The 26,111-nt window shown below is 39.0% G+C and overlaps 1 protein-coding gene across 3 annotated transcripts; it reads right to left on the minus strand.

Annotated features, from left to right (window-relative positions):
• LOC133639321 (sodium/potassium/calcium exchanger 2-like) lies at positions 1–25,795 on the minus strand. Of its 3 annotated transcripts, none has more exons than XM_062032553.1 (10): positions 25,550–25,795; positions 20,309–21,426; positions 12,583–12,618; positions 12,398–12,509; positions 11,562–11,645; positions 11,211–11,293; positions 8,374–8,514; positions 8,177–8,266; positions 3,853–4,019; positions 1–2,561 (listed from the first exon to the last, which is right to left on the minus strand). In XM_062032553.1, exons 2-10 carry the CDS (start codon positions 21,227–21,229, stop codon positions 2,312–2,314), a joined length of 1,884 nt encoding a protein of 627 aa, XP_061888537.1. In that variant the 5' UTR covers positions 21,230–21,426; positions 25,550–25,795; the 3' UTR covers positions 1–2,311. The 3 variants fall into 3 exon arrangements, with proteins under 3 accessions (XP_061888537.1, XP_061888538.1, XP_061888539.1); XM_062032554.1 differs by lacking the exon at positions 25,550–25,795 and adding an exon at positions 23,926–24,468; XM_062032555.1 differs by lacking the exon at positions 11,562–11,645.
• Positions 25,796–26,111: the final 316 nt, after the last annotated feature.

Raw genomic sequence — 26,111 nt, forward strand, 5'->3', positions numbered from 1 at the left:
CAATATGTATTGTCCCTTTAATGGACATTTAGTGGATTCAATAAATTCAGTCAAGTATGTCATACTCTATGTCTGACATAAAAATAGCCTTTCTAAAAATGTATGTAATATTTGAAACAGCCCATTGTTCTTTCCTCCATACCTCTAGATGCATTTGACACTCTGAATACGCTGTGCTCCCAAATACAATTGTAAATACTTTTAGGAAAAACAACAAACCTTAGAATTCTGCATCACTTTTACAGAAAATACACAACATTTGGATGTAAATGAAAAAGTGATTGTATTGGTGACGTATTGCACCTGGCAACCTCTTCTGATTAGATGATGACAACAGAATCCTGATGATGTCAATGAGGTTTAGCACACAGCAGACGTTGTACAAACACAACATTAATTTATGATCGCTTTAATTCATTGTGGGTTGGTCTAGACTAGGGTCTGGCAACCCTAATAACAAAAGAGCCATTTAACCCCCTTTTTCCACTAAAGAAAAATAGTCCGTAGCCTCAAAACATAACACAGCTTAAAAACTTTTTAAAAGTTGTAATGTTTTTGTTTTATTTTATAGGCAAAATAATATGTTGATGCAGAATTAAACTATTATTTTCCAAGATTTTTCTTTTCTGGGATGCACAGTATTTCTGGATAGCTTACGGGGGGAATGGGGGGGCGGGGCACCCTCAATAAGCTGACGTCTCTCTTATGGCACACACAGTCCTTGCCTTCATTGTGCTCATCCAATAACCAGTCATGACACACTCACTCACAGCCTCACACAGAGTCGACCCACCTACCCCCGATTCCAGTGTTAAAAAATACATCGTAGAATAGAGACTCAACAAGGATGTTGCGGGTTGCCGAGACTTCATCTAGACCAATTAGTTCCTTCAGAATCATAACAATTCAGTTAAGCAAGGTCCATAAAGGCAGGTGTGGTTAAATTTAGTCGGGAAATACTTGAGAGACCTGACCTCAACTCCGTCAAACAACTTTTGGGATGAACTCGGACAGAGATGGAGAGAGCGCATGCAGGTCCTCTGTCAGGTGCTGCATCAGTGAACTCTGACCTTGCAAGTGATTATCTGGTGAATTGACAAAGATTCCCAGTTGGAACAACTTTGGATTTTGTTTAATTTCCACTTACTGCATTCCACTACTCATTTTTCAGATCATGCACTTACTAAGAGTAACACTCCTACAACTTTTTGAATTGATTGTTTGTCTTATAGAAGACGTTTCGCCTTTCATCCCAACAGTTCATGCTCATCAGTTCTTGCTTAAAACTAGATAGGACAGCTCTACTCTGACTTGTTGGACTGTTCTATCAAGTCTTTGAGTATAAACTGATACTCATCACTTCATGCTCAAAGACTAGATAGACTAATCTGACTCGTTGGATAGTCCTAACTAGTCTTTGAGCATGAACTGAAGATTGAGAATCATCAGTTCATGCTCAAGGATAGGGCGGACTAGATAGGAGAGCCAGACAACTCAGGGTAAAGCTGTCCTGTAGGCGATATGTCTTCGAATACAATCTGAACAGGCCAGTTGCTATCGCTTCAGTGGCCTGAGAACACACAATCGTTACTTGAATGAAAATATTCACAGCCCTTATTAGTAAAGCCGACCAAAAAAAGTCCTCCCGATTGAAAGACAAATGCTGTAAATCCAACATTTAAAGGGCCAGCAGCAACACAGGACGATAGAGTTGGGGCATGGCGTGTTTAAAGGCATGCAGAACACAAATAGTTGTCCATAACTATACTGTATGAAAAACAAATTATTTTATCATATACCTGTGTATGGTTGTATATGGTGTAAGTAGGGCTGAATAAATATATGTTATTCATAAAATGAATGTACAGTACAGTACTGGTGCAAATTATTCTAAATAAACAAATAGCATGACATGCTTGAAATGAGAATATTTAGAATCTTAACATCTAGCCTTCATGCCTACACAGTCAGGTTGCTTTGCCTCTCTTTTTTCCACAGTGCCGAGGATCATTCCCAGAGTTTTGCAACCAAATGTCTGTTTGAGTCTGAGCATCAAATAACATTCATGACTGCGCCCATGTGTTGCTCTCTCCATCCCAGTTCTGGTACATGGTCCAACCGTCTCTTTAAGTAGGTTTCGACCCAATAAATGTAGTCACTGGGTTGATAGAGAGTACAACTTGGCTTCCGTGCCACAAAACAGGCCACTGGAAGGCCATGATGCATGTGGTCTTGTTGACAATGTGTGTATGTAGACGTGTATGTGCTTGTGTGTGTGTGCGTGATGTCAGACATTTCCAGGGCTTGTCTCTCAGACGGTGATAGGGCAGATGATGATTTTGTCCTCCAGCATGACGCTGACGATGAGGAACACAAAGTAGAGCAGGAACATGAGTAAGCCCAGCAGCTTGCTCATCCTCCACTTGCAGGCTCCGATGGAGATGATGACGAAGAGGAGCATGATGAAGAGGAGGACGATGGCGCAGAAGAGTCCGTTGCTGCTGACTTGCACTGGCTTGAAGTCGTTGATGATGTTGTAGACGAGCCATGGGAAGGGCAGACTGGAGGAAAATTCAAGTACAACATTTGAGGGTTTACAGTATGTTGTTTCACTCCCCTCTATCTGATCCCAAGTAGTGTTGTCCCGATACCAATATTTTGGTACCGGTACAAAAATGTATTTCGATACTTTTCGGGACTTTTCAATACTTTTCTAAATAAAGGGGACCACAAAAACTTGCATTATTGGCTTTATTTTAATAACCCATCTTAGGGTACATTAAACATATGTTTCTTATCGCGAGTTTGTCCTTAAATAAAATTGTGAAAATATTAGTAAGTAAGCAAACAAAGGCTCCTAATTTAGCTGCTGACATATGCAGTAACATATTGTGTCATTTTCCATTCTATTATTTTGTCAACATTATTAAGGACAAGTGGTAGAAAATGGATTATTAATCTACTTGTTCATTGACTGTCAATATCTGCTTAGTTTCTCTTTTAACATGTTCTATCAACACTTCTGTTAAAATGTAATAATCACTTATTCTTCTGTTGTTTGATACTTTACATTAGTTTTGGATGATATCACAAATTTGGGTATCAATCCGATACCAAGTCGTTACAGGATCATACATTGGTCATATTCAAAGTCCCCATGTGTCCAAGGATGTATTTCCTGAGTTTATAAACATAATATGAACTTGAAAAAAATGAAAAAAGATTTTGTGATGCTAAAAAATATTAATGTAATCATAGTAGTATGACTTGATACGCTCTTGTACTTGGTATCATTACAGTGTAGATCCACCAATGGCGTTTGTTTACATTCAGGTACGGTGTCATCAGCGGTGACGCCGGTGAGCTACGGTGTGCCGTGAAGCATGTTTAGCTATTACACGTCCTGCAGGGATGATACTTGTAAGAAACTTACTTTATTTGTCGCCATGGAGGCGAGGATTAGTGATTTAGAAGAAGCTACAACATTGTAAACTGCGGATGGACTTTAGCCGCTAGCTAGCTAGCCCTGTCTTAAAGCACCTCTTCCTGAAGGCGTTTCAGTGTTATAACTTCACCTTTATCGTTAGTTTTTAAGCTAAAATGTGTCCGTTCTCCCTTTTCTGTCTACACACTGTGTCTGCTTGTAAGTACTCTGTGATTGTGCGCTGCCAAACATGCTCGTCTGCTCGTAAACCAGCAATGTCACAATGTGACGACGACGGGAGGGCGGGGGTTGGGGGATCGATACTTTTTAGAGGCGGTATAGTACCGAATATGATTCATTAGTATTGCGGTACTATACTAATACCGGTATACCATACAATCCTAATCCCATGTAAGCATTCCACTCACCCAACTGTGATGTCAAAGATGTTGGAGCCCACTGAGCTGGACACAGCCATGTCGCCCAGGCCTTTACGGGCTACGATCACGCTGGTGATGAGATCAGGGATGGAGGTACCGGCTGCTAAAATAGTCAGACCCATGATCTCCTCTGTAATCCAGAAAGTCTCTCCGACCTATGGAGGGATGAGATGTCTCATTGATGCAGGGGTGTCAAAAGTGTTTTTAGAGGGCAGCTTGGAAAAGTATGTGACTGTTATTCTTAATCGCCTCATGATATTATTTCACAATTTCCTATGCATTTGATTATAACATTTATATTATGTTCATTCTTTAGATTATAACACTTGCTTTGAAATCATAAGTCAGGGTGACAAGCAGATATGAAAGCATTCATTTTAATTTCAAGAAAATAATGTTTGTAATAAATGATAATATACAGTAGGAAGGGGATTCATATGACCCCATTCGTCACGGTTTACCTGACATATGAAACGTGACAAATGAGGACGGGGGTGCACCATCCACTTTAGCCCCCAGATGGCAGTGGCGTGTTGAACATTTTAAAATGTGTTTGGTGGCAATTTCAACTTTGACCACAGCGTCAGTTGCTATGTAGAGCGACTCTTTCCATCATTTTCAGCAGACTGCATTGCAAAATAATTAATAATATTAAGAAGAACTGAACAAACTTAAAAGGTTTGACCAAAAAAAATGACTCTTTGAATCTCAGTAAAACTAAAATAATACAATTTGGTAACACTAGAAGAGGAATAGAGAAATAGAAATAGAAAACACAAATACAAATAGACTGACATTGAAAGAGTAAAAGAAGCCACATTTTGGGTGTAATAATATATGAGAAAGGGAACTGAAAATGTCATATAAAAATATACAACATAAAGTGCAAGAAATATGTAATAATTGACCTCTGTATGTACGATGAGATTATCACAAATCTTCAAGATGCAACCTTTTGATCAAATTCGAATAATAGGATATTGAGACTTGTTTGATGGATTTAAAGATTCCTTTTTTATTCATAAATGAAATTGTAAATGGGTATTTTGTGGGTAGATTTTGAAATGTATTGTATTGCACTGTATTTTGTATATTATATGATGATGTATATTTCAACTGGGGGTCCCTGTCCATAAGCTGTGTGCTTCTAGGGATGACCTTTTTGCAGAACGGAATCTGATTGTAACAAAAGAAACAATAATAAAATACAAAACTCTGTCTGTAAATAAATAAATAAATAAATAAATAAATAAATAAATGTCAATGATGCCCTTGCATCTATCCATTTTCTACCGCTTGTCCCTCTCAGGGTGCTGGAGCCTATCCTAGCTGCACCCTAGACAAGTCGCCAACTCAACGCAGGGCCAACACAGATAGACAGACAACATTGACACTCACATTCACACACTAGGGACCATTTAGTGTTGCCAATCAACCTATCCCCAGGTGCATGTCTTTGGAGGTGGGAGGAAGCCGTATTTCCCGGAGAGAACCCACACAGTCACGGGAAAAACATGCAAACTCCACAAAGAAAGACCCCAAGCCACACTCACTAATCCCTTTCCCACCATGCTGCCCCTGTTTCAATAATGAATAAAGCCGAAAATCAGTCCATATTCTCTACTGCTCACCAGTGTCATCACATCTGAGCGATTGTGCAGAATAATGGGGGAATAAAGTACAAAAGTGTACTTATTCACTTAGCATGGTACAAAAAAGTAAGATGAGTTAGAATAATACATAGAGTGATTAAAAATACAGGAGGCCGCCACCACAGTTGACATACTTCAAACAAAATTGTTGGTCCAATGCGATGTGACGTCTCGTGCAACAAAGTTATCAGGATGTGGCATCGTTTGACTTTCCATGAATTGGTAAAAGTATTCAATTTGGTGACCATCCCTAGTCATCCAATCTCTTTGATTTTTGTGGGTGGAGGCGGGGCTGCTAGCACAGACACACACAAACACACACCTACTCACACACACACACACACACACACACACACACACACACACACACGCACACACACACACACAAATTCAGCCTTGTGGTCAAATGTACTAATAATAGCACCAGACCGCGTTAGTCTTCTTGAAGCGGTGACCTACACAGAGAGAAGGTATTTGATTTTTTGATTTTTTTTTTTGTAGAATGACAATCAAGCTTCCTCCGTAACCTTGTACGCTTGATGTCTTGCTTCATGACTGCTTTTTGCAGCGTTACAGGTGATTTGGCAGTGGATCACGGCAGATTAGCTGGGATTAGCAGCCGAGGTCATACATTTAACACCCTGACTAATGCCTACTGTATGCGACCCCAAAATAGAATACATAGGATAAGGAGGAGAAAGGACATTTTGTTACACTGTTAAAATAATCGTTAATTGTTATGCTTTTTGCCTAAATCACCTCAAACAAAATTGTCTTTCTTAGATTTGCTGAAAAGCTCGAGCGGTCCAACAAAGACAGGTCAAACTCATAGCAAGTATGAAAAAAGTGTGCCCTGCTCTTTTACATTGAATAACAGATGGGAGGAGGGAGTAAGCATATGACATAACAACAGTGTAAGGTACCGACCGTTCAGACAATGGTGCACTGTTAACTGCCGAAATGAGCGACGAGAAGGGAGAAGAGATACTTTCACAGTGAGTCATGCGGATATGATCTTTCTCTGGTAAGAATGTGCTTTACACACGATGTGCTTTTCACAGTAATACGGCAGTTTTATACAAACGCCCATAAATGTTTCCAACACATTTGCCCCCTTTGATTCCAAAACGCCTACATCTTCAGTTGATCAGATCATGTGATTTTACCCTTTTAAGATAATGGCCTATAAGAAATAAATGACCTAGGCAATTTTTTGTGACTACAGCCAGATATGATAACATTTTATTTTGAAGGTGTCTACATAAGAGTGACAAGCGCATGTAATAAACATGACATGGGATGTGGTCATGGACATTAATGACTCTTTGAAGTAACTTAGTTTTTGACAGGCTTGTGTGACTTTTATGTAGACACCTTCAAAATAAAGTGTTACCATATCTTGCTTCAGTCACAAAGGCATGTTGAAAATTGTCTAAGTCATTTATTTATTTTAATTACTCACAGTTGGCCCCATTCAGCAATAAGTTCCTAACTTTTCCTCTTATCTTTCTTCCTTAGTGATTTCCTAAGAGGAGTCCATTCAAATTCATGACGTGTTCTTAAACCGCCAAATTGTTCCCACCTGCTGTTCTTAAGTTGCTGAATGCCAAATGGTTAGCGTGTGCGTGTCTATCACAATTTGCATAAAACATGACCTTATTTCCCCAATATGCATATGTAAACACCCTTATTTCTGTAATTTGCATAGGTAAACACCAATAATTCCCCATATAAGGGCACAATTCCGCCAGAAAAGCCGAACATCAAACACACGGAGAAAACACAAACAGATTGCAGAAGAGAAATTCGTATTATCCCGTGGGGGGAAATACATAATGTCAAAACGTAATTTTAAGAAAGGGGGGACTGCTGAGGTAGCCTAAAGCTTTCAAATAAATATGTGTCACTTCGGGCAAGTAGGTCTAAATGGTTGTGAAATATGCGCTCCCTCCCCACGGCACGATCTGCGGCATCTTGCAGTAGCAGCAAAAGCATTGCCATTTTTTATTTTCCTGAGGGAACTCTCCTGAAGGAATCAATTAAGTACTATGTATCTATCTATCTATTGTGTGAGTTGAGTTGCAACAGGGTGTGAGAGGCCTGTTGGTCTTTTAAAGACTCACCAATCACTAAATCAATGCCCGGTAATTGATGATTGTGTGTGTGTGCGTGCACGCACACGGTATTTTGAAATGTCTAAATATTGCTAATTTTGGTATATTGTGTTTGTCTGTCTGTCTGTCTTATCTATATTTATCTATCTATCTATCTATGATATTAATTTAACATTAGAAATTAGAAGTAAGGGAACTTGTCACACTTAAGAACAAATAGGCCACCCTAAGAGTGCTCTGGAGCACTCATAGATTGCGTTCTTACCTACAAACAAATCCCAGCTAAGAAAACATTGGTGAATACAAAAATCTCCTTAAAAACTTCGTAAGTGGGCCTAAGAACAACATTTGTTTTTAAGAACGGTTGCTGAATGGGGCCCAGTGTTATTACAATGCCAATAGCCATCCTTTGTTACAATCTTTTTGAGGGGAAATGATATGTTATGATACACTTTTGGTGAATTTTTTTTTTTGTTCCCTGAAAAACCTGAAAAAATTAGTTAAGCGATTATTTTACCAGGGCGTGTTTGTGTGTGTTTCAAGTACCTGATGAGCCCACCACACCATCAAGTAGGAGAAGAAAGCAATCCAACTGATGGCACCAAGGAAGGTGACGGGAAAGAACCTTTCTGAAGACTGAAACAACCACAAATTAATACACACACACGTATCATTTAGTTTGTGTTGGATAACATACTGCATAACAAGTGATACGTTGTTGTGTGTGTTGTGTATGTTGTCACCTCTCTTCTGACGTCAGGCAGTGTGAGCCAGAGAGGAAAGACAATTGGTAGGATGATGAGGTACGTGAGACGCTTCCTGGTGGTGTCGGGCCAGGCCAGGCTCAGAGGCTGGTCTTCATCTTCCTCCTCCTCCTCACCACACTGAGGAACAGCGCATTTGCTATGTTTGCTGTACATTTCTCACAGCTGTTTTTAGTCAAATCAAATCAAGCTTTATTTATAAAGCGCTTTTCATACATAAAATAAATGCAACGGAAAGTGCTTTACAAAGTTAAAAACAATGCCCCGGTGACCCATATCCCCCATTATCACATACGTATGCACGGACACAGATACCAAACACAAACACACACACACACACACACACACACACACGCACACAACATACACACATTGGCAACTATATGGACAAATGATTGCATGGCTGAATACAGAGGAGACATTTGAGTAAACACTATCACAGGAGCCATCTTCACCAGGAGGTCATAAGACCATAGCCACCAAGACGCTGACACAAAAGCGCCCCCACAACCACGGCCGATAACCCCTGAGGCAGATGGCTCATTTGAGGAACGTTGGAAAATAAAAATAATAAAACTTGTAAAATATTAAGAACCATGAGTAGAGATGGAGAATAAAATACAAGTAAGACATATGAAGATTAATAGAAAAATAAATAAATAAATAAAATTATATATATACACTACCGTTCAAAAGTTTGAAGTCACCCAAACAATTTTGTGGAATAGCCTTCATTTCTAAGAACAAGAATAGACTGTCAAGTTTCAGATGAAAGTTCTCTTTTTCTGGCCATTTTGAGCGTTTAATTGACCCCACAAATGTGATGCTCCAGAAACTCAATCTGCTCAAAGGAAGGTCAGTTTTGTAGCTTCTGTAACGAGCTAAACTGTTTTCAGATGTGTGAACATGATTGCACAAGGGTTTTCTAATCATCAATTAGCCTTCTGAGCCAATGAGCAAACACATTGTACCATTAGAACACTGGAGTGATAGTTGCTGGAAATGGGCCTCTATACACCTATGTAGATATTGCACCAAAAACCAGACATTTGCAGCTAGAATAGTCCTTTACCACATTAGCAATGTATAGAGTGTATTTCTTTAAAGTTAAGACTAGTTTAAAGTTATCTTCATTGAAAAGTACAGTGCTTTTCCTTCAAAAATAAGGACATTTCAATGTGACCCCAAACTTTTGAACGGTAGTGTATATATATATATATATATATATATATATATATATATATATATATATATATATATATATATATATATATATATATATATATATATATATATATATATATATATATATATATATATATATATATATATATATATACACAGTAAATAAATACATAAATATAACAAAATAAAATCTTGCATAACTAAAAGGATAAAAAGTAAAATAAAAATGACTTCAATAAAATAATTAATATCAGGTAATAATAATAATAATAATAATACCTGGGATTTATATAGCGTTTTTCTAAGTACCCAAAGTCGCTTTACATGTAGAACCCATCATTCATTCACACCTGGTGGTGGTAAGCTACCTTCATAGCCACAGCTGCCCTGGGGTAGACTGACGGAAGCGTGGCTGCAATTTGCACCAACGGCCCCTCCGACCACCACCTATCATTCATCATTCAATTCACCGGTGTGAGTGGCACCGGTTACAGCCAAATCAAAAAGGTGGGTCTTAAACCTGCTCATGAAAACATGAACGTTCTCCGCAGTCACACTGCAAATGATTTGCCACTTGCTAAGAGTTACATTTATATTTTTTGAAATGTCCCTAGTTGAAGAGCTATTTACTTATTTTAAGCCATTGACTAATCTTAGTTTTAGCATAAATAGTTATATTTTTTCTACTCCAGTTTAGAAATGTTAAGCTTGAGAAAAAAAACTATTCAAATAAGATATGTTGGTTTTGCCGTACATAGAACATTTTGTTTAAAGATTCTGCAACATCTCCAGGATGCTTAATTTAAGAATTGCAAGTTGAATAAGGCTTGTTTTCAGAATGAAATACTTATTTCAATCTTAAAAATCCTGGTAAAAAAATGAACATTTTAAGATATACAAATCTTAATTTAAGACGCTTTTGTGTGTCTACGCGGAGTAAATCTATGGAACAGCCTGGACTTAAAATACAAGCAATGTCAAACTATTACTCGATTTAAACTATTATACAAACATCAGGTCTGGATCAAATATAGGGATGAGGGTCTTTAATTTGACGTGTACTCTGTCTCAAAGTGTTAACATGTTCCCAATGTTTACTTACCATACCATTATTGCTATGTTGTCTATTACCATTGTGGGTACTTTCTCCCTTACCATTGTTGGTATTGTTCATTCTTCCTACATTGTTGATACAAATCAAAATTATTGTTACCTGTGGTAATGCCACCATGATACAACATTTGCATTATAATCCTTAAACAAAGTAACAGTGAAACTCAATGTATTAATCACTGAATGGAGAACAGGGGTGGGATTAAATAAATAATCTTCTTCCCACTCCCTTTCAGGCAAACTGGATCATCATGCTTACATACTGTACATTACCTTTTGCATTATATTAATTTATAATATTATTTGTTGTCTACCTTGTACTTTTATTTTTGTATGTCATTGCCTGAAATAAATGAATAAATGAAAAAGAAAAATGAATGAAATAAAATAAAATAAATTATCCGTCAATGCAGCTAGTTAATTTCACTAGTTTTTAGAAATGTTTTCCTAAAATCTAGTCTTTTTATTTTGATAGCTGTCCTTTTTATTTTTTTTATTGTAGTCAGTGAACACAATACCTCGCCTCCTGCAACTCCATTCATGGGCGGTGTGACTTCTACTGCGACCTTTGTGCTGTTGGGAATTTTTTTATTAGCTCCGGCTAGAAAAAAAAAACAAATACACACATTAGGGAATAAAAACACCACGAAAACCAAATATAAAAATTATAATGAAATGATGGATCAAGAGATGAAGAAAGTTGTGTCCATTATTTTGTTTCCTTTGTGACGTTAAAAAAAGCTATGACAAAATAATAATAAAAATACTGTCTGAATTCAATTCAATTCAATTTATTTGAATTTAATTTAATAAATTTATTTTAATGTTATTTATTATATTGTATGTTATTTTGATGAGGAGAAACTCACCTACACCGTTGGCACTAGCAGCCTCCTCTTTACACTTCTGTTTGGCCATTTTGTGAAGAATGGACGCCTTCTCTTTGAATCGTCCTGGAATTGGCAGAGGCGCCATTCATTACATTCTGTCTGTGTCGTACATGCTAAAGCAATTTGGCAGCGGGAATGATTTAGCGAAGCGCACTAATCTCTTTGTAACTACCGTAATTTCCGGACTATAAGCCGCACCTGACTATAAGCCGCACCAGCTAAATTTAGGGGAAAATACAGATTGCTCCATATATAAGCCGCACCCGACTATAAGCCGCAGGGTTTTGATGTGTAATTACCGTAGTATATAGGGGTTCCTGCTACCACGGAGGGGATTGTCGGGACAGAGATGACTGTTTGGGAACGCAAAGCGTCCCATTTATTAACAATAAATCTTTCAATCATTCAATCAAACTTTCACATCTTTGACATGGCGAACAGCATTCGTGCAGAGTACAAATAATACAACGGTGCAAAGTAATACAAAGTGCTTGCCTGTACGTTATCAAAATAACCAGCCTACCGGTATATGAAAAGTCAGTCTTTAATCATTGTGTCATCGTCTTCCTCCTGCGTACTAAAACCACCGAAATCCTCTTCGTCGGTGTCGGAGAAGAACAGGCCGTAAATAAGCCGCACCCTTGTATAAGCCGCAGGGACCAGAACGAGGGGAAAAAGTAGCGGCTTATAGTCCGGAAATTACGGTACTATTTTTTGTTAGTATATGCATGCATGAATGTATAAACACGATACAACGATATATACAACGATCTTTTTTACCTATCCATCCATTCATCTATCTCAGACGGACATACCTTCATCGCTTAGAGGGTCCAATGTGTGTATCATCAGCTGAAAGATGCTGTTCCTCATCAGTGAGTTGTGTAGCGAAGCACAGCTGCCTTCCCTCTGTAACCTCGGTTTGGCCTATGAGTATGAAGACATGCATACAATGTGTGTTATTCTTCAAAAAATAACGTTTTACGAAAGCAACACTCACCATCAGTTTGTTGTCATCCTCGGTAGGAGTGTTGACCTATGGAGAAGAGAAATTATTTCAACTGGTTAATATAGAATTTTAGTAAAATGATGATTCACAAAAGGGAAATACAACATAGTATAAGGAAAACTAAATAAATGCTATACTTCACAAAAATACTTTATTTTATAAAGATCACAAACATCTGTTCAAGGCCAATAGATATATCAATGTAGATAAGACTGCATGTGGGACTTTTTCCATTAAAGAATAATTCCTTATTAAATCAAACTCGGGCTGTCATAATTGACACATTATTGCGGATTAATCCATCTTCATTATTAGTCAGATCATTTAAAATTCACGCAATTAACTCCTTCATATGCAGTGCTGAATGACTCAAAATCCCTGAAATGTCTCTGGCATAGCATTTGTCCAAGTAGTGTTTGTCAGAATAATTGTATCTAAGTTATCACAAAACTTTGTGTTTCAATGAGTTCCCGGCGAGCAGACAAAAGCTGTCTTTGATCTTACCAATCAAAAGGCTTGTTAAACTCCACTGTGTAGGATGGGAAGCGACATGAAGGTGTCTGTTTCTTTGATGTATTGTAATCCACAAGAAGATTTTGTCTTGACCCGAGATCTACAAAGCGGAGAGGAAGCAGGACCTGACCCCCCTCCAGGCACCTTTTCTTTGAACTGTTTTGTAACCAAAGGCGATGGCTGTTTACGACCCCCCTTCCTTTAGAAACAGCTGTTGCCATGTATTCAGGGAAAGTCCAAATAAAAGAGGAGGCGTACAATCTTTCGTCAGAGCGTGGTGGAAGACTGTACAAAGAGTACAGCCCAGACGTTTCTCCTCAATTGAGCTAAATTGAATTTCGTCTCAGTTTAATTCCTTGCTTCTTTGTCTGTTTAATAGATGTCATCAGTGCTTGAACCTGACAGTGTTACTGTCGTGCATGCACAAATGCTCCGTTGATGCGGTAATGACAGGCCGCAGACACAAACAAGTCAATGTAGAAGACACTAAACAGTACTTTTGACCTCTCTGGGGAAAATTTTAGCACAAAAAATACTATGACAAAACAGTCAATCAACAAAAAAGTATTATACACTTGCAAGAAGGAAATGTATTTTCACTGAAGAACTTCCATCTTAAAATAGCACTCTAGTAACAACACAAAAGGAGTAACAGGTCCACATTATAGTGCAGAAATGTTTGTTTAGCAAATCAAACATGAACATGACGTTAAAGGTGCATGTATATTCCCTTATTTCTTGACTCTCTTTGCGCATGCAACACCAAACACCATTAATATGGATTGGAAATTAATCATATGTAATTGTGATTCATCAAAATTTATCCACAGCAACCCTGTGATGAGACACTTGTGATTTAGGGCTATATAAATAAACATTGATTGATTGATTGATTGATTGAATTAAATTCAAAATGATAATAATTTGACGACACTAGATTACACATTTAATAGAATAGCCTTAAAATGAATAATTATTTTTTTAAAAATTGGAAACAAATAATTAAATGTTAATTATAAAATTCATATAAAATGATAGCGAAAAATACACTTTTGTATGTTGTTGCGTTTGCATCATTGTGTAACCTTTTAACAGTTTGTTCTATTCATTTTCTGTGCAATTCTACAATATATAGTCGCACTAAAAATGACACGTATTTGCAAAATAAACTTTAATGAATAGAAACCGTTCTTACTCATGCATTATTACCACTTAAGCTGTTTTATTGCAAACTACAGTACAGCCAATATAGTGTTACGGTACATATCATGCAATACATCTTACTCGCTAAGTCGCTAGTAAGATGTATAGTCGGATGGCTGAGCTAAAACACCTTTGATGTTGGAACCACTCTGAGCTCCAGCGGGAAAATGTATGCAACAAATAAGTAACTTTTTTATTCATTATGTACTAATTGTACCATTAGTAATCCCTAACATACATTCAATATTCACTCTGCATTATATTATGTTGTGTGAGTTACAGCACACGAGGAATCAAACCACACAAATGCAGGCATGCAAGATTTGTGAGTGATGGTGTGCAACACAATCTACACTTATGGACGGAGTTTCTGATGTAATCTAATGGTTTGATAAATTAGGAATAATTTATGACAGCACAGGTAAACAGAAGAAAGAATGAAGCATGTACTCTGTGTATTACACTTTGAGTTTAGTGCAAGGAATAGAAAGACTTGCAACAGAGGTGCAGACACACTCTCATGATGGAAGCGTCAAGCGTTTGACCAGATAATCTCTTTAGCTTGAATTTGACAAGACACCTGCTGCTGTCATGGCAGCTAAACCAAGGTCAATGCAAGCAATGTTCTTCTGCAAAATATACTCGAGATTTATAACGTTCATTCAGTAGCACTCAATGCCACACGCAGCTTTTAACCTCCCAAACTATGCCTCATCAAAGTAAGCCTAAGGACATCACATAAAACCAAATAATGTTGGGACAAGCGGTAGAAAATGTAGGGATGGATGGGTTTAACCAAATAATATTGTTTAGTTTTTTAGATAAATGTATTATTGTTTCTAGGCAAAGTGCACAAAGGCACAAGAGGAAAGAACGCAGTGAACACCTTATGTATCATCCACGTGATCTGTGAACTGTGAGCTGACCGATTAGTTCCTGCTGCTTAATTCTCACATGGCTCATCAGAGAGGTTATATGCAACCTGCTGAACCGGCACACTCCACTAAATGTCCTCTTGGCTGACTTATTTGCATGTTTTTGGCCACATTTTTAGTGCACTGCCTGAGAAATTGAATCGTGCTATAAATAATAAAATTATATAATTACCTCCATCACAGCGGAAATGATATAATAATACCTGGGATTTATATAGCGCTTTTCTAAGTACCCAAAGTCGCTTTACATGTTAAAAACCCATCATTCATTCACACCTGGTGGTGGTAAGCTACTTTCGTAGCCACAGCTGCCCTGGGGTAGACTGACGGAAGTGTATAACAGGTAATCAACATGGTGTTAACTCCCATTTATATGTGATTTTTTTCTTGAATAGTTTAATTTTTTGACATTTTAGTGAGGTTCTGTTAATGATAACGTTAATTACTTAACATTTTATACACTTGTTTTTTTTTTTTCAAAATTATTCTCCAAATGACTTATTATAGCAACATTTTTTAGATTACATTTTATGCAGTTGCACTAATAATATAGTACTTTCAAGATATGACTTTCCAAAATGCTTAGAGCAAATATAAATGTGTTTTTCCCAGTCCAATTTTCTCATGTATTACCTCAGATTTGATCACATATCAGCGATGGAACATAGTAAGAAAAAATATGGAGTATTTTTTGAAATTGTTATCAGATATTCAACAATGTTCAGATTTTTTGCAGTTTGCGTTGTGTTTTATAATATTTACCTCGTAAATAAATGTTACACAGTACATCATAGTGTCTTCTTTTAAAAAGTGTGAGGATTGGAATCAACTGTGAATGGACCTACATATTTGTATATGTGTGTTGTCTTACATATGTTAAGTCTACCAATGCTATTGTTAGGAATAACACAATTAGACTACGCTGTTAAACACCATTATTTGTTGTCAGTGCGTAGCATTCCCTATGTGTGTGTGTGTGAGTGGGTGTGTACGTATTGCTGACTGTCCGGGCTGCAGGATTTAACCAGGATTAAACAGCAGAGGTCACCACTTTTAGAAGGGTCCCTTTCAGACCTGCATGAGTCTGACTGACTGGTAACCTGTTAACCATGCAGTCAAAGGACCACCAGACACTCTTAATGCACAACTAATCTTGACTATGATTCGTTCTATAAATACTTCAACCGAATGAGAACCAGACTCTTCCGTATTCACTCACATATTTTGTTGTCTGAGACAGTAACAATGAGATGAGGCCCATAATAGTCCATAATAGAATGGATGAAGTCCATAACAGACCATAATAATTCAGGTAAGGTGCATTAATTGATAGGGATACAGTGGTTAGGTTATAATTACCTGCATGTGAAATCTATGATAATATATTCAACTTGTATCATTCAAACATATTTTAACAGTAATTGCAATAATCTGAAATTTTAGGAACAAATTACCTAAATGTATGACTATAAAAAAAATAGCTCCTGTGTATTTGTATCAGGATTATATTGTTGCATTTTAGTATGGTTTGCTGGGATGTGTGTTTGCTGTCGTCACCGCAGGTAAGAAGTTGCTAAGGGGATCACAGAGGATTGGTGTCTTTCGTGCAATCAGTTAAACCATCAGCACCTCGCTCACTTTTCTATGTAGAAACTAAAGTAACGGATGACATTGTGCAAAACAATATCCCAAAATGCCTCCTATTAAGTCACAAGTGCATGCTGTAAACCCGAGTTGAGAAGTGGGCGTCTTTATATGCTCCTCTCTGTGATCTGGTGTGATTCTCTCTTGCCCCCAGAGAGCATCTGACTATTATTAGGGGCTCTAAAGGGATTGGAGAGCATTAACCTTCGGGATTATTTAGCAGCTACCGTTACCTGAGGACAGGACAGCTGGACATCAAGTGCTTGCAACCAAAAAGGAAACGCTCTTCTTTAGGGAGATGTTATGGAGCCGAGAGTAGAGCTGATTCCCAGAAAGGTGCCACTGTCACAGAACAATCTGGATGGACTACCATCACCTTGTTGGTGCTCAGAATTTTAGAAGAAAGAATATGTGACTTTCAGATGAGCTTTTTGGGGAGTTAACTCAATTGATCAAGACAAAAAAAGCAAGTCATGCTTTCTTAATTTGGTGGGTGTTCGCTAATCACCAGAGGGAGGAGCTTTCGTGGTGATGCTGCACATCTTGTCTCAAAGCATTAAACGCTTAGTTATGTTTATAGACGCTTGTCTTTGTTTGACCGTTTGCTGCGTTTTTTTTACGACAGCACTACAAAGCCCTCTCTAATTTGTACTTCCAGTAAGAAGTGATTGGAAGAGTGGCTGTCGAGTGATTACCATTGTGGGCGTGTTAGTACAAGGTCAAGGCACAGACAGCATGAGTCACAGAATAGGTTTAAAAAGGCCGAAAAAAAATCCAAGAATTTCAATGCTGCATAAAAACCCTCCATCTTTATCAACTCCATCTTCAAGCGATGATCTAAGTATGACTGTGACATTTCATTTCAAAAAGCAAAAGCAGGTGTGGAATAAAGCTAAACACCACTCAGTGCTCATTTATCACCGTCATTGCAAAAAGGCTGACTGAGTACTAGTTAGAAGGAGTGTTCTAAAAGTAGAAACCAAAGAGAAGGCCTGGTCCTCAAGTCAACGCATCTCCAGGTCTGGTCCCACCCAAGCACAGAAGGTGGGCAGAACCTGACAAATATTTACATCCTTTCAAAGAGGAATGTGTTAGAGTTCAAATGTATCAATCTCCTTTATCAACCCCTTATCTGCTCCGAGTTCATCAGATTTTGTGAACCCAGATTGTCACTAAAGTTCAAGTTAAAGTACCACTGATAGTCACACACACTAGGTGTGGTGAAATTACCCTCTGCATTTGACCCATCCCCTTGTTCTACCCCCTGGGAGGTGAGAGGAGCAGTGAGCAGCAGCAGCAGCAGCGGTGGCTGCGCTCGGGAATCATTTTGGTGATTTAACCCCCAATTCCAACCCTTGATGCTGAGTGCCAAGCAGGGAGGTAATGGGTCCCATTTTTATAGTCTTTGGTATGACTTGACCAGGGTTTGAACTAACGACCTAACCGATCTCAGGGCGGACACTCTAACCACAAGGCCAATGAGCAGGTTACACTAGATGCGTAACGGCAGATGAGCGGCGCAACAACGGAACGGGCCCGCCATCCACTGTCCGGCAATCCCCACTGCTGTCGTGCAGCGAAATAGCGTAGACTTTTACGAGATGTTATCATGTGATAAGGGGAGTTGTAGTAAAGCGAACCACAAACAGTTTGTTCTGACACACACACGGACACGCACACAAACACACACCAATCATCCATCCATTTTCTACCGTTTGTCCCTTTTGGGGTCGCGGGGGGTGCTGGAGCCTATCTCAGCTGCATTCGGGCGGAAGGCGGGGTACACCCTGGACAAGTCGCCACCTCATCGCAGGGCCAACACAGATAGACAGACAACATTCACACTCACATTCACACACTAGGGCCAATTTAGTGTTGCCAATCAACCTATCCCCAGGTGCATGTTTTTGGCGGTGGGAGGAAGCCGGAGTACCCGGAGGGAACCCACGCAGTCACGGGGAGAACATGCAAACTCCACACAGAAAGATCCCGAGCCCGGGATTGAACTCAGGACTACTCAGGACCTTCATATCAATTCCCTGCTTTCCCGGCCCCCGTATCACCTTACATTTGACATAGGCCTGCATAACCCCATCCAGCTGCCCAGGATATGCCTGTATATGATTTGTTATTTTTATTTTGGACTTCCAGAATCACCATACGTGTCAGCCAGGTGAAACTACATCTTAAAACCTTTGACAAGTCGACTTCATGTCCGTTGCTGGCCATCATAGTGTAAAAGATGAGTCGCCATGAAATTGGAGTATTTTGTTTTTAAAGTAAACGGGATGATTTATTCTGGGTTTGTGCACAACTTGTCCAACACAGAAGGATTTTAGCTATCTTGAACAGATGAGTTGTGGGGACCGGCAAATATAGGAACTCTGTGTATATTTAGCGCAGGAATGCTCAGCGGCACCAACAAGGCAGTGTTGTTACGTATTCCTGCAGTGGAAACTGAGCAAATTAACTTGAATAAAAACAGAAAGAGTCCATCGTTATGGAGCCGTCGTTTTGCCCCCGTTACGTACCCAGTGGAAATCCGGTGTAATTCCCTGACCACTAAATGACACATCTTAGTCTGCGTGGGATCATTGGGGAAAACATATGATACCAAGGTTCATAACTTCAGGCTGCCATTTTTAAATGTTACATTTATATATTCAAATGGTCTATATGTTCCCTGCTATTGCCCAAAGTCAGCTGGGAGAGGCGGCAGTTCCCCTATGACCATGAACAGATAAGTGGTATCGTAAATTAATGAGTGGAATTGTTCTTTGTCGTTCTGTAGCAAGCCAAAAAAGTCAATTTAAGACTACAATGTGGATTAGTGTCTGAGTGATTCTTGATTGGGGATCATGGGACATGGATGGAAGAGCAGAGAAAGCACACTGTTCATGCTTTTGACAGAGTGACTAAAGGATGGTATTTAGAGATGAATGTAAGGATGGAGGCATGGGTGGACTAATTGATGGACGGACAAATGAATGTAGGTAGGAGTGGATAGATGGAGGTAAAGATTGTTGGATTGTTCAATGGATGACTAAAATATATATGTACTGATGGATGGATGATGGATGGAGGGATTGATGGGAAGATGGAGGAATGACTAGATGATGGCCTGATGGATGGTTGGGTGCAGGATAGGAGATCTAAAAAAATAGATGAATGGATAGAGTGACAGAAAAGGTGATTGCTGGGCAGATATGTGGGTGGATTTATTGACAGATGAATTGGGTAGAGGCTGGATGTATGAATGGATGAATTCTCTGCATGAACAGAGGAGCAGAAGGACTGATGGATGGGTGAATGGAGGAAAGTGTGGATGGATGAGGATCGGATAGGTGAATGGACTGATGGGATGATGGACGATTAGACAGATAGACCAATGGATTGATGCCTGCATGAACGAGTGGACTTACCTTGGGTGCAGTCTCTATCTTGTCCACCTGGTTGCTGCCCAGCAGTCTCTTGATGAAAAGTTCTACTTTGGCGTTGAACTTCATAAAGGTCACGTAGGTGGTGTAGCACATGAGCAGGCTTATACTTTCCCCCAGTGTGATTTGATTATCCAGAAAGAAGTAGATCAGCATAAGCAAGCCAATAATATAGAAGGAGACGTCTCTGAACAGAGGCCACCAGGTGAGGTTCAGCACCTCTTTAGAGAACAGGGCGCACATCCCGATCACAAACAGGATGTTGAAGACCGCAGAGCCCACGATGGTGCCGATACCCACATTACTGTGGGAGACGAAAACTCCTATGACAGAGGTGAAAAGCTCTGGAGCCGAGCCGCCTGCAGCCATGAAGGTGGCCCCTGCTACGTCGTCAGAGATCTGTAGTTTCTCGGTGATAACAGTGAGCGCCGGGACGAAAAACTCATCACACACAATTGCTAAAGATATGAACATGTACAACATGCCAAACATATGAAATATTACAAAGCCCTGACGTCTGTCCTCCACGCTGAAATAGTCTGTGGGATAGTCCCCATGATTCATCTCAACTTCTGATGTCTGATGGGCCCCCACTGTTCCGGCCAGAAGGTCAGAGTCGTTCAGATGCTCCAGAAGAGTTCTTTGGGGCACTGCTCCCTCTCCTGAGCCCTCGGATTCAGGTTCTTTGGCCACCATGGTGGTGACAAGAGAAAAGGCACTCCATGAACACACTGTGCAGACCACTGCCATGCTTAAGATAAAACCCAGAATTCGCCCAGGTCGAAGTTTTCTTCTTACGCCTTGGTAGTGTTGCCTCATGCAGCTGCGAGGAGGTCTGAGAAGAGGAGCAAAGCTGGATAAAGCCATGGCGTCTTGACTTCTTCTTGACAGGAGTGATTCCATCATGTTTGCTTCTCAGGTGGAAGTATGAGTACAACACTCCCCCCACCAAAAGATGGGTTGGTGGTGCTGTTGGTTACGAAGGTGGGGGTTTAACAGGCCACACTGGTTCACCGATTGGTTTGCATGTTGCTTCTCTGGTTAAAGACCCTGCAGTCGGATTCCAGGGTCTGGTCCATTTAAAGGCTTCCTCATATTAGTCGCTGTAAAAAAACACAAATGTTTTAATGTATAGAAGCAAAATAAATAAATGCCCCAATATTGGACATTGGCATTCAAAAAGGTAAGGCTTTTTAAACAACATCATGTACCCGTCGACCACAATATTATGACCACTTGTACAAGCTAAGCGAGATTAAATACAAAGCCCAGTTTTGATTGACACCATCACAAAGGTATAATTTATCAGTATACTGTTGTGGTTGCATTTTGCTGTACAGTATTACTGCTGTCTAATATTCAGAGTCTCTCACGTACCTAATTGAGGTAACATATTACAAAACCCCAAACCAGTGAAGTTGGCACATTGTGTAAATAGTAAATAAAAACAGAATACAATGATTTGCAAATCCCTTTCAACTTATATTCAATTGAATGCACTGCAAAGACAAGATATTTAATGTCCGAACAGAGAAACTTAATTTTTTTTTTGCAAATAATCATTAACTTAATATTTAATGGTAGCAACACATTGCAAAAAGTTGGCACAGGGGAATTTTTACCACTGTGTTACATGGCCTTAAATTTTAACAACACTCAGTAAACGTTTGGCAACTGAGAAGACCAATTTTTGAAGCTTTCCCATTCTTGCTCGATGTACAGCTTAAGTTGTTCAACAGTCCGGAGTCTCCGTTGTCGTATTTTATGCTTCATATGCGCCACACATTTTCAATGGGAGACAGGTCAGTATAGTACCCGCACTCTTTTACTATGAAGCCTTGCTGTTGTAACACGTGCAGAATGTGGCTTGGCATTGTCTTGCTGAAATAAGCAGGGGCGTCCATGAAAAATACGTTGTTTGGATGGCAACATATGTTGCTCCAAAAACTGTATGTACCTTTCAGCATTAATGGTGCCTTCACAGATGTGTAAGTTACCCATGCCTTGGGCACTAATACACCCCCATACCATCACAGATGCTGGCTTTTCAACATTGCGCCTATAACAGTCTGGATGGTTATTTTCCTCTTTGGTCCGGAGGACACTACGTCCACAGTTTCCAAAAACAATTTTAAATGTGGACTTTTCACTTTTCCACTTTGCATCAGTCCATCTTAGATGAGCTCAGGCCCAGCAAAGCCGGCGGCGTTTCTGGGTGTTGTTGATAAATGGCTTTCGCTTTGCATAGTAGAGTTTTAACTTGCACTTACAGATGTAGCGACAAACTGTAGTTACTGACAGTGGTTTTCTGAAGTGTTCCTGAGCCCGTGTGGTGATGTCCTTTATACACAGATGTCGGTTTTTGATGCAGGACCACCTGAAGGATCGAAGGTCCGTAATATCATCGCTTACGTGCAGTGATTTCTCCAGATTCTCTGAAACTTTTGTTGATATTACAGACCTTAGATGGTGAAATCCCTAAATTTCTTGCAATAACTTGTTGAAAAATGTTGTTCTTATACTGTTTGACAATTTGCTCGCGCATCTGTTCACAAATTGGTGACCCTCGCCCCATCCTTGTTTGTGAATGACTGAGCATTTCATGGAAGCTGCTTTTATACCCAATCATGGCACCCACCTGTTCCCAATTAGCCTGTTCACTTGTGGGATGTTCCAAATAAGTGTTTGATGAGCATTCCTCAACTTTCTCAGTCTTTTTTGCCACTAGTACCAGCTTTTTTGAAACATGGTGCAGGCATCAAATTCTAAATGAGCTAATATTTGCAAAAATTAACAAAGTCTACCAGTTCGAACATTAAGTATCTTGTCTTTGCAGTCCATTCATTTGAATATAAGTTGAAAAGTATTTGCAAATCATTGTATTCTGTTTTTATTTACGATTTACACAATGTGCCAACTTCACTGGTTTTGGGTTTTGTAGAAACAGCTGTCAATAGGATGCAGTGCAGCTATGCACCACTATAAATAACCAAATAATAAAAATGTTTAAATTGAACACTATTATCTCTGTAAAGACAGGTTATGACCAATTGCAGTAGTTGACAAGAGGGGGCCTAAAATATGAGTTATAACTTATTTCATATTATTACTTTCATACTGTTACCTTTAACAGACCAAATTCACTCTGGTTAATCACATTTACAATTAAGCTTTTTTTTTTTTTTTTTACAGTGCCACTGGTATTTTTAATCTAGATAGAGTAGGTAAACAAAAGTGAAATGCACTTAAATTAAACGTTACGTTAGAGCACAAGGGTTAGACAAACCAGATCAGGCCCACCAGTTCATTCTACATGGCATGTGAAAGCCTGGAAATAATATATGTCAATATCCATTTTTTACTAAATGTCACGACTTGGACTTTGGCGTGGTTTGTTCTCCCGTGGTGCAAATGATTTGGACCGGACATGGCGTGATGTTAAATACATGATTTAATATTAACACTCAAAAAAGGAATAAACAAAAGGCGCGCACAAGGGCGGAAGTACAAAACTTGGCTATACAAACAAAAACTTGCACAAAGGCAGGACTACGGACAAAAAACAAAACTTGCAAACTATGGCATGAATAAAGAAAACTTACTTGGACGTGAAAAGGGCATGAAAAAGAGCAGCATGGATCATAAGGGTGTGTAGAGAGTGTGTCAAGCGTGCAGAGCATGAATGTGATGTCGCCAGGCCGACCAACAGAAAATGACAGGCTTAAATAGTCATGTGGTGATTGAAAACAGGTGCGTGAGTTCAAATGAATCAAGTGCGTGAGTCCAAGACGTGAAACAGGTGACACTAATGGTTGTCAAGGTAACAAACCAACAAGGAAGTGCAACCAGGAACTAAAAAAGAGTCCAAAAAACAAACAGCACATAGCCAAACAAAAACATGATCAAAAGACATGACACTAAATGTATTTGTTGACAGAAAAAATACATGTCCTGCATGCAATTGCAAATCTTTTCAGCTTTCATTTTTATTCTAACAATAATAATTATTAGAATAACTGGCAGGACAATCACTTACTGTAAAAAAAAACTATACTGTTTTTTCCATTTACAGTAAAGTGCTGTAAAAAAACACTGTATTACAGTAACATTTTTCTTACTGTAAAATCTACGGAGAGTGCACCTAAAAATATATAATATATTTTTTATTTTTTTTATTTTTTTTTTGCAAAAATATATATACATCTATTTTTATATTGCTCTTTTTATCTTTGGTATGAACAATATTATGTAAACTTGAAGTTATTATTATTTTTTTGGTTCTTTGTTGTTGCTATTTTTGTATTACAACATTTTATTATTTGATCATGTTGTACTGCATTTTAATCTTTTGTTTTGTGATTGTGTGATGTTTTTTGCCTGGACCCCAGGAAAAATAGTCTCCACTGCGGTGTAGACTAATGGGGATCCTTAATAAACTAAACTAAATCCATAGGCAATTGTAATAGTATCATGAGGCAAATATTTTTATATTTATATTCATGTATTCCTCACTGTTACAAGTGGGCCTCTGAGGGCAGCCATACTGTAACTGTGATGGATGGGGGAGGATGTTACTTCTTTCAAAGCTTGTTTATATCAAGTGCTTTTTTTCTTTATTATTATTCTGCTGATTAAAACAATAACAGGTTATTATTAGGCCATGCAATCATTTTTTTTTTTTTTACCACTTCTCTGCAATAGGGTCACTAGTGAGCTGGACCCCAACCAAGCTGACTTGGGGTAAATGGTGGCGTCTCAGGACACATATCGACAAACAGCTATTCGCACTCACATTCCCACCTATGGACAACTTAGAGTCTCCAACATGCATGGTAAGCCACACACGAGGAGAACATGCAAACATCACAGAAATAAATTGTATTCTGTTGATGTGCAGCTGCCTTCTTAACATACTGAGAACCTGTGAGCATCCTCTGACATTAGTGAAAGCTCATTATAGGGCTCTGTAATCCTTGAGAAGATATACTTAGATAAGCCACAGACCCGACACACTGATTCTGCTTTACTGAGTTCCCAAGCAGACACTAACAAGACTAATTTTGAAATTTTTAACTAAAAATAACATGCACTAAAAACGTGCAAATATCTTGGAATATTTAACTAAGCGTCTCTAAAAGAAAATCAGGGCACTGTAGGAAAAAGAACATCTTTTTGGCAAGTATACAAGCAAAAACAGCAGACAAATATGCACATTAGATATCTTACCCAACTAGATCTCCTCAGGTCAGCAGGAGGTTCCTCAGCCAGCAGACTGGAAGATGACAGGATATTCCAATCCCAATGGCAAAGGTGTTAAGATCCCAACAGCAAATTCTCAGTGAGATCTTCCTCCCGGAGCAGAGATCAAGTTCCAAAGCGACCAAGTCAGACTCCAAAACAGCAAGTGCTCCTCCCTCCCTCCCTATCTCTCTTGCTCTCGCTCCCTGTCTCTCTCTCTCTCTGTCTCTCTCTCTTTCTCTGTGTTCCTGCCCTCTTCCCTGCTTTCTGATGTTCAAGGGTCGTCCCACTTTCCTACAGTCTCTCTCTCTCTCCTACCTCACCCCTATTGCGTCTCCTCATCCTCACACCCAAGTCGATGGGTGTTGTCAGTCCCAACAAGCTTACGGCGCGATAAAGCTGCAGCCTTTCGTGCCATCGGGTCACAGGCCTGTGCATAAAGCCTGTTCTCTGATGTAACGGTAACGTTTAATGCTTGCGGGTATTGTTTGGGACATACATTCATACATGTATTCTGTGTAATTGCATACTATTTTTTAGATTCATTTGT

This window comes from Entelurus aequoreus, linkage group LG22, assembly GCF_033978785.1.
Source record: "Entelurus aequoreus isolate RoL-2023_Sb linkage group LG22, RoL_Eaeq_v1.1, whole genome shotgun sequence".
Classification (NCBI taxonomy): Eukaryota; Metazoa; Chordata; class Actinopteri; order Syngnathiformes; family Syngnathidae; genus Entelurus; species Entelurus aequoreus.